General features: G+C 54.2%; 1 protein-coding gene across 1 annotated transcript in view; it reads left to right on the forward strand.

Annotated features, from left to right (window-relative positions):
* The first annotated feature begins 244 nt into the window (after positions 1-244).
* Positions 245-9,313, forward strand: part of LHX4 (LIM homeobox 4) — a 42,258-nt gene continuing 33,189 nt past the window's right edge. The window contains exon 1 of the mRNA XM_040446486.1: positions 245-585. Coding sequence (XP_040302420.1) covers positions 510-585 — 76 coding nt within the window. The 5' untranslated portion in view covers positions 245-509. The remainder of the gene's footprint in view (positions 586-9,313) is intronic.

Here is a 9,313-nt window from a genome sequence, read left to right on the forward strand (position 1 = left end):
CCCTGCCCTGCCCTCCACACTCGGGGCGCCGGGACCCCCACTCCGGCCCGGGTCCGCGGCCCGCTGCCGGGTGTGGGGATTGGCTGAAGGGCGGGCCTCCCTGCGGAAAGCGACGTCACGGCCGTTCCTGCAGTGTGAATGAATCAAAATGCCTGGGTGACCGCGGCCTCCCGGGCGGCCGGCACGCGAAGGGTGGAGGGGGAGGGGGAGAGCAGCGGGCGGGGGAAGGAGGAGGGGAAAAAAGCCAGAGCTGCAGCAACAGCGTCTCCTCAACCCGGGATGTGCACCTACCCCGGAGAGCGAGATCAAAGGGATTTGAAACAGACTGAGGACTGGCGGGGGGAGGGGGCCAGCCAGCCTGTGGAATCCTCCCGGAGAGGCGGAGGGTCTGGCTTCCACCGTGACTTCGGCGGCCTGGTTGGGTTTTGTATTATTATTTTCAAATTTCTGAATCCAGCTTAAGCGAGAGAGATCTCCGTAGACTGCGACTCCCTGGCTCTCGCTCCAAGATGATGCAGAGCGCAGCTGTCCCCGCGGAGGGGGCTGTCAAGGGGCTCCCGGAGATGCTTGGTGTGCCGATGCAACGTAAGACACCCCCCTTTCTCGCGGATTTAATTTGATAACAAGACAGCCAGCAGGCTTGGCCGGTACGGGGCGGGTCGGACGCTGCGTGTAGCCTGGACTGGAGGGGCCGGGCGGGGCGAGGGGCCGCCGGCCCCGGTGCAGAGGCGGTCACAGGGCAGGGGCACTGGCCAGAGTGCGTTTAAAGGGCCTGGCTCTTGGCTTTTGGGGCCGAAAGTGAAAGCCCCCCGATAGTGCTCGAGGTCAGCCGTGGGTACCGAATCTCGCATCTCCAGCCCATTGCTTTTCTAGGAGCGCTGGGAGAGTGCTGTTTGGGGACTCCATGGGAAGGAGCTGAAGGCCAGGCCTGAGGGCTGGGGTGGTCTCTGTAAATCATCCTCCTTCCCGGGGTGACGGTCAAAGCTCGAAGTACCGCCTGTACAACTTCACCCCAGCTGGCGGGAAGTTGGAGAGCGCGTCCCCCGCCCCCGGGGCTGGCGGCGCAGAAGCCCAGGCCACACGCTCTGTCCCCGCGCGCTGGGCGTGCGCGCCTGGTGCGTCCTCAGCCGCTGCTGCCGGCGGCGCCTGCAGCCTGCGCCGCCGGGGATTGCCTGCTCCCAGTGAAGTCGACTCGCCATGTTCCAGCTAGCCGAGGAATGCAGGGGAGGGAGAAGCACCGGGACGAAGTTGTGAACTCGTCTTTGCGCACAGCCTTTGAGCACACGAGGACACAATCTCAGGATGGCTTAGACTCGGAAGGGGAGAGACTAGGTGTTTGGGCGCTTTGCTCGCCCACCCACTTTCTTTCCCGCGCCCGAAACTAGCAAGACCGAGGGAGCTCGAGGCGTGTTTATCCCCAGGTCTCTCTGTGTGTGTTTGGGTTTGCGCGCTCAGGCATTTTCCCGGAGGGAAGCTATCTATGTCCCTCACTCCCAAACGGAGTCTTCGATGGAGAATATATGCAGAGGTCGGAGCAGTTCCCGGGGCATCGCGCGCGCACGGCAGGCTCCTAGCGAGTCCTGCTCTGCAGGCTGGAGGGCTCTGCGTAACACCCCTGGGCACCGTGGAGAGGGAAGGGTTCCTTCACTCCGTTTGCCAAGGGGCTTTGCTTCCGCCCGCGATTTCTTTAGTGGAGCGGTAGCTACGTTCTCGAGGTTTATTTTAAGTAAATAAAATAATGGTGTCTACCTACGAACTAGGGCGCACGGCTGCGCCCTCCTGCGCCCTAGCTCTCCACCGCAGGGATTCTGCTTGGACCATATCTCAAAGGGCAGGGTGGCGAGCGTACGTCCTGGGCTTCCCTGGGAAGTTTTTGAGAAGGAACTAGAAGGGGCTAGCTTCGCCCAAACCGATTTAGGTTGTTTTTTGGCTATATCCTGCAGTTATCCATTGTCTTGTCCTGTCAACTGTTGGCAAACAGTTCCACGTCGGCACCGCGTCTTGGGAAGTTTACTGCTGACCTAGATGTATCTGTAGAAGGCATTGGGGGTTCGCTGCTGCCCTTGCTGCCCCCACCCCACCACGCGCAAGGAGTGGGTTCTCAGCCCCTGCACAAACAGAACCACAGAAGCTGGCAAAGGAGCTCCAAGTCCTTAAGCCGATTGTAGCTCTGCGTGAGTGAGGGGAGTGTGTGAGTGGGCAGAAGGCGTGCGTGTGACTCATGTCCTTGTTACCTGGTAAGTCTGTGCTTTAATAGTTGTGGTCCTTAGGTGGACTGTCAGGACCGCAAAGAAGGAAGGGTGGGGGAAGACTGCTCTGACAGCCTTTTTCCAGGATGGTCCGCGCACACTCTTAGATTGTCTCACTTTTTGTTTCTCTTACTCAGAGACAACTTTGATTTCCACCTCAAAAACTCAATTTCCTAAAATGCCTAGAGCTTGCTTTCAGAGCTACAGTTCACCAGGGCTCGAGTTGGGGTTCCAACCATAGAAAACTCTGTGAGGCAGAACAGGACTCTGGTCCCCTGCGCCCAGCAGAGGCAATGCCCAACCAGGAGAGGTTGGTCTGCCCTTCCTTTTGTCTTGTCCTGGTTCTGTGGTCTGGGTTGCAGGGGGCAATGGTAAAAAATGAGGGGCCCAATCCAGGAAGATTTAGGAGTCCAGCTTTTTTTTTTTTTTTTTTTTTACCTTTGGGGATGTGCATGGAACATACCCGCTTCCAGCAGATGCGGCTACTGGCCGTTAAGCTGTTGGTGCTGGGAACTGGGCATAGGTGGGGCGTGGTCCCCTCACACACATAGACACCGCCATTCTCTTTTATGGGGCAGGAGGCCCACTGGCCTAAGAACTCCGGGTGAGGTGGGGGTTGGGGGCATGCCCTTGGGCCTCAGGGGAGAAGGGTCATCCCAGGACTGTGAGTGTTTAAACCTTGGGGGAGAGGAGAGAACAGAAAGGCTCTCCTTAAAGGGTTCTCCCAACCCCACAACTGGAAGGTTTGGGTTGTCCCCCCACCCCCAGCCGGACATACACAGACACATATTCATTTCTTCACTCTGAGCCACCACAGATGGAGCACTTCAGAGCACAGATGTGGGGATCCCCCATCCTGGGTCCTTCTGGTGCCCTGGCCTCATAGGGGCGTGTTAGGGATTTGAATCTAGTTTGCTTCACCTGTAGTGGGAATATTCTTTTGGGCTTGGCTGAGTTACACTCCCTTATGGAAAACATTACCAAGTAGTGTAAGAAATTCTCTCTTGGCCTTCTTGCTTGCTCTTTGCCCAACCCCCCCACACCCCCACACCCCCACCCCCATCCTGGGCGGACTTGTTAGTGTGGTTGACCCCCTCCTGCTTCCCTGAGGTGGGGTTCCAGGGCTGGTAAGAGCATCGCCAATTCGACAGTGACGGGCAGCCCAATGGGGCCCACGCCAGGCTCAGACTTTTCGAGAGGTGCTTGAGGATCTTCATCTGATTGAGGGGCATCAGCGTGGGGCAAGAAAGCTCGGGAAGAATGGAGCGAGAGGAGTCAGGGAGTGATCCCGGAGCGACCTGGGGTAGAGAAGTGGAGCCCCACCACCTTAAATCTTCCCCGGGTTGCCGTGCATCCCGGCTTCTGCCTCTGGGGTCAGTGTTTTCTAAGGAACTCAACCCCCCCTCTCCTTACTCTGGGTGGCAGCTGGGCTGTTAGTAGGAGGCTGCACCCTCGAGGTCACGTCCAGCACGGCCCAGGTCACATCCAGCATTGTCCGGAGGACCCTTTTGAAAAATTTGGGTGTTCCCCCCCTCCCCCAGCCAGGTGGATAGGTTCAGAAAGGGACCCTGTTCTAAGCTAGTGGATCCCAGCTACTTAGCCCACACTTAGGGTCGCGGGTCTCTCAGGAATTCTGGGCACAAACTGCTAATGCCAAGGTCTTCCCCCTCCCTCCGGGCTGTAGAACGCAAAGGTCTGAATTCTCACAGCTCCCGACCCAGGGCGTGGGGGCGGGGGGAGCGTTGGATGCGGTGATCGCCTCCCGATCTTCCTCCGAACCTGTCTGCTCCCTGAAATCATCGGTTTCCACACGCATTCGGGCCCTGCTGGCCCCTCTTGCACGCCAAGACGCCGCGGAACAGTAAGGGACATACAGGGAGGTGGCGTTTTATCCACCCCTTGCCTTCGGTTTGGGCCTGTTTCCCACACAGTCTCCCAGGGCACCGAGCGAAAGGACAACGGCCCCCGACGGCCCCCGGATTGCTGACTGGAGAGCTGGCCCACCGGGCGGGAGGAAGGGGAAATCCTCCCGGTCCAGGCGCGGAGCGATAGATGGGTAACATGCCTGGGACATCTCCCGTCCCACCCTTGTCTCCTAAAATATCTACTTCTTGCAGCTCTTGCGAACCCTGAAGCTGTGGGAAAAGGGTATTTGATTTTGTATTTGGTAGGATCTGGGTGAAGAACTTCTCTAGGGACGCCCCACCACCCTTTCTTCCCTTCCAGGGCGCGTGGGGGAAATCTCGCAGCACCAATCGAGTCAGAATCCCCGCCCCCGAACCTCTCTTCTTTGCAGTCCATTTCGTAAGGGAAGGAATGGACTCCTTTCCCCGGGGCCAGGAGTTCTTTCAAACTCTGGAGCAGCGATTCGAGCTTCTTTACAGTCCTGCCTTCCCTGGTGGTGCCGGAAAGAAAAACAAGAAAAAAATTTATTATATGATATATATCTCCATGTATTATATATATGGAGAGGCAGAGAGAGATATTGATTGATTCCGATTCCGATACAGAAATTCAGACAGCAGCCCCGGGCACCACAAATCTTCCCCACGTCAGAAAAATATTGTCAGGCGTGAGCCAACTTTTAAAGGTCAGACGGGTGGCTGTCCCCGCCGGCAGATTCGGGCCTTTACGGGTTGGGGATTCAGATTCCCTAACCCCGGGGATCCCACCCCAGCCTCGGGCCAGAGCTTCGCACCGCCCAGAAGGGAATTTGGAGAAAGCCGGGTGACCACGGCGGCGCCTCGTTTTCGGAGGCGGGTGGCCGAGGACATCCGAGGGGCGAGCGGGCTCTGGCCTCCCGCGTTCCACCGTCTGGATCAGAGAGGACAGTGAAGGCGGAGGGGAGCCCTTCTTGGCAGCGCGCGACCCCAGTGCGCTCAGGGATCGGAATTAACGATTTCACCCGGACAAGGGGCGGGTGAGGGGCGAAGGTCTGCAATGAGCGGTCCCCAGTGTCCGGGGAAGATGGGAAGTCGGGACTGAGAAGAGGCAGCAGGACCTAACTCGAGTTGTTTCCTCGCTTGGCCGCAGTGCGGGCTCGTGGAAAACCAGCGCCAGGCGGGGCTGGGCGGGAGCGGCGTCCTCGGGTCTGGGAGCGCGACCTGCGTGACCCCGGCGCGACCAGGGCAGAGCTCCTCCACCCCGCGGGTAGGCGCAGGCCTGGGTGGCCCAGGAAACTGGCGATACATTCCTTCAACAGGCGTTTGCCGCGCACCTGCGGGTGCTGTGCGCTCACCCGACGCTTGCCCTGGATGTTGGAGGGCTTGCTAGTGCAAGCCAGTGCGGACAGGATGGCCTTTCTGGGGGAGCCGGCTTTGCGCGCGCCACGTCCCGCAGCCCGAGACAGAGGCCGTGGCTGCGAAGGGGGCAAAGGGCGGACGACCTCTGTCTCCACTGCGCGCCCCATTCGGCATTCCCGCGCCTTGGCCCTTTCACTATCCAACCTTGCCGGGTCCGTTTCTCGGTTGACTATCCTGAGCGGGCCGGAGCGAGCCGGGACTGGCCAAGCCCGCGACCCGGTTCCCGCTCCCCTTTGGAGCGGTGGCAGGACTGCCCGCGGGGAAAGGCGCGGTAGGCGGGAGCGTCGACTGCGTGCCCAGCCGAGGGACCCCCAAAACCTCTCTTTCTCCCCATACTCATTTCTCAGCAAGCATTTGGGAAGACAAAACTAAACTCCAACTCCAGCGGCTCAAGCCTTTCCAGCACTTTAATCCTTGGAAAGGATTTTTTTTTTTTTTCCTTATTTGGGGAGCGGCTCCTCCAGCACGGATCCTGGAGGCAGCCAGCGGGTCCGCGAGGTCCGGGCACCCAGAGCGCCGTGCCCGCCTTCGAGCCTCGGCTCCGGGCCCTGTTCCCAGCACTTAGCGGACCTCGACGAGCCCTCGAAACGTGGCGGGCTCAAGGTAGATGAGGTCTCTACCTGGGCAGCTGATGAAGTAAATTAAATTCGACCTGGAGGTGTAGTTGGTGCCACAGTGTGTCGGGAAAGGCGCAAGGGCGCCGGCCGCAGGCTGCACCTGCCTTTCGGAGGAAGCCGCGGCGGGCGGGAGCCCAGCGCCGGCTTCAGTCTGGGGCCCTCAGAGGTTGGCTTCATCCAGGACGGGACTTTTTTTTTTTTTTAGACGGCAGAGTGAATATCCTTTCAAGGGATCTGAAGGGTGAAACTAATCAGGAAGGAGAGGAATTATTAGCCAAGCCGGGACGGGATAAAACCGGGAACTACAGGAAGTTGAAGGAAGACCAAATGCTAGGTGTACCTTCCTCTAGACACGCCAGAAACAAAGCGGGGGGTTAAGGCAAGAATGTTGTCTGAGTGCTCTGGGGATTAGACCAACGCGAGTCCTCAAGCCGGCTTGGAGACCGCCTACAGCCCTGAAAATACCACGGTCCGTTTTTTAAAAATCGAGTCCTCCTGGAGGTGAGGTGGGGGTCGAGGGAGGCAGGGAGCCGGCAAAACAATTTCTTTCCAGTGAGTAGACAAAACACGGCCCACGGGGGGCGTCTTCGGTTCTGAACACTGACCTGCTGACCCCCGCTGACCAGGTGTAGACAGCCTCAAGTCCTAATATTCCCATTGTCCTAACTTCCCATTTGCCTCGGATTGCATGCCCATTCACTGTGTGCTACAGTCAATTAGTGAGTACTTAGCACCGCATTAGCAGGCAGAACCCAGAGGGACACCCTTGCTGAGGAGGCAGCTCTGGAGGAAGGGCAGGAGGGTTGCACCTGCAATTGTCCAGGGATGGAAAATTAGTTAACAGGGACTAACCTTTCCCTCCGGTTGTTAAAAAGACTGCTTTGAGCCTCTTGTTTTGGTCAGCAAGGATGGATATTTGGTGGATTTCTCTGGCTGGGAAACTAGTCTCCTCCAAATTGAAGAGTTGTGGTTGGGGAGGGTTGGTGGCCTTCGATGGAGGGTCCTTGTGTCATTGCTTTCATTTAGGGAAATTTATCAGGATTAGAGCCGAGAAGCTTCGGAATACATAGAAACTCGGAGCCAGTTTAGCTGTTGACAGGGTGAAAGGAATAATACCACCTACTTTGGGAAGCAAGGTTGCAAACGGACTGGACCAGCAGTTTGCGGTGGTAGAACCAGACACTGGGGTTGGAGATGGTGGGGGCGGGAGGGGGAAGGGTTCAAGTTTACTTTTGTAATGATTTTCTGCCTTTTTTTCCCTCTTAGAATGAGTGTTAACAAGGCCCACGGCACAGATGTGAGCAAACAAACAGGGTCTACTGCTTTTAGTAAAATCCCATCGTGGTTTACATGTCTGCCTTCATTCTCATTCTCTTTCTCTTCTTCCTTTCTTCCCTTCCCCAGTTCTTTCTTCCTTCTTTTGTGAGGTCTCTGGTACACGCATGAATTCACAGCACAGGGGGTTTATTGGGGGTTGACTCTCTGACCGGCTTCAGGGTGGTGGGATCCCTTACCTTCTTTTTCGTAGTGTTTGGAGGCAGGGTAGTTTCTGGGTCCAGAGCCAAAGCCTCCTTGCAGCTGGGCTATTGTTGTTTGTGGTAGGGAAAAGTCACCTGAAACAGAGGCTGCTGTGAGATGAGATTTTACCTTTTTTCAGGTCCTAAGCTCTATAGGAGCCCTGATCAAAATGGAGCACAAATCAACCATTGTGAGGCACTACTGTTGGAAGTAGGTGGACAGGTTGGGTTTAATTGGCAAAATTAGAATTGATTCTCCCTTGGAAAATGTACTTCGGGTGAACTGTATGAACGGCGGATTGGAAAATCATCTTGGGAGGCAAATCTAAATCCTGTTGTTATTTTGGTGGATTTCTTTTCTCAGATTTCCTCACCCTCCCCCCCTGCCCTCCCTCCGACAGTCTGGGGCTAGCCACAGATGTTTTACTGTGGTATCTCACCCCCAAATGCCTTTAAAGTATAATTTACTTTAATTATAATGTTAGAGGGTTAAGGGATTGGTTCTGGGAATGGCTTAACAGAGACAAAACTTGCAGCCAAATTAATTGAAAGTTTCTTGTTACGAGGGAGAGATTGCCAAACATATGGAATACCGCTCCGGAATGAGACATCAGAAAAATACATTGTGGAGATTTAGCAATGACTAAATGTGAAGATGGAGTGGAAATAGAGATGTGCCTACAGCGTTTCTGTAGACTGCCAGTCATGGTTTAATGGGCTTTTTCTGTTTTATTTGCAATTACTGAGAATATCCAATATCCTACTGAAGAATATTATTTCTGTGTCAATATCTAATTTAGAACATAATCCCACACCTGCAGATACATATCTACATTATGTATTTTATTTACTACAGGACTGTTTCTATTAAAATGTGATCCACATTCAGCCTTAAAATGGTAACATCGAGATTGTCTCCAGGATACTTCTTGAATCTGATGTTTATATATTGAAGAGGTTACTGTTTTCTGAGCTGCCTGAGCAGAAAAAGAACAAAAGAGGTAGTCAAAGGGACCCCAAACCACCAAAGGAAACAAGTAGGATCTGGATGGGAGAAGGATTTTGAAAGAGGAGTGGAGGCAAAAAACATTAGGTATGATCATTTCTGATATGAGAATGCTTTTCTGACTTTTTTCTAGTTGTTAGTCATTTGTCCACACACACACACACACACACACGGAAAAACTAGAAATGAGATGAACCATTTGAAGGTTGATGTATTTTTTAAGTATATAAGCAAATATAATTCTAATACAGAATATGATTTACCTTAAATGCAATACCAGGTTTTTTTTTTTTTTATTAAGGTTTTCTCAGGATTGTTGTGGCTCTAAGTTCACTGCCATCACAAAATACTACAATGTCCAACGCACCTTTGCTTCTTAAGTTTTGAAGAATTAATATTGGAATTTTATGCTTCAGTTGTGTTGTTTATGAGATAATTTTTACTAAGTTATGAAGAAATGTATAAAATATTTGGGAAATTTATGTTATGGTCTTTTAACATGCATGGGTTCAGAATAGGGGAAAATACGAAAAAAAAAAAAAGGAAGCTATAAATTGTTCAGTAAAAACAAATTGTCCTTAATAGGAGGATGGGAAATAAAGAGCCAGGACAGCGGGGGGGG

The sequence above is a fragment of the Herpailurus yagouaroundi genome, unplaced genomic scaffold (genome assembly GCF_014898765.1).
Source record: "Herpailurus yagouaroundi ecotype Mexico unplaced genomic scaffold, PumYag 195, whole genome shotgun sequence".
NCBI lineage: Eukaryota > Metazoa > Chordata > Mammalia > Carnivora > Felidae > Herpailurus > Herpailurus yagouaroundi.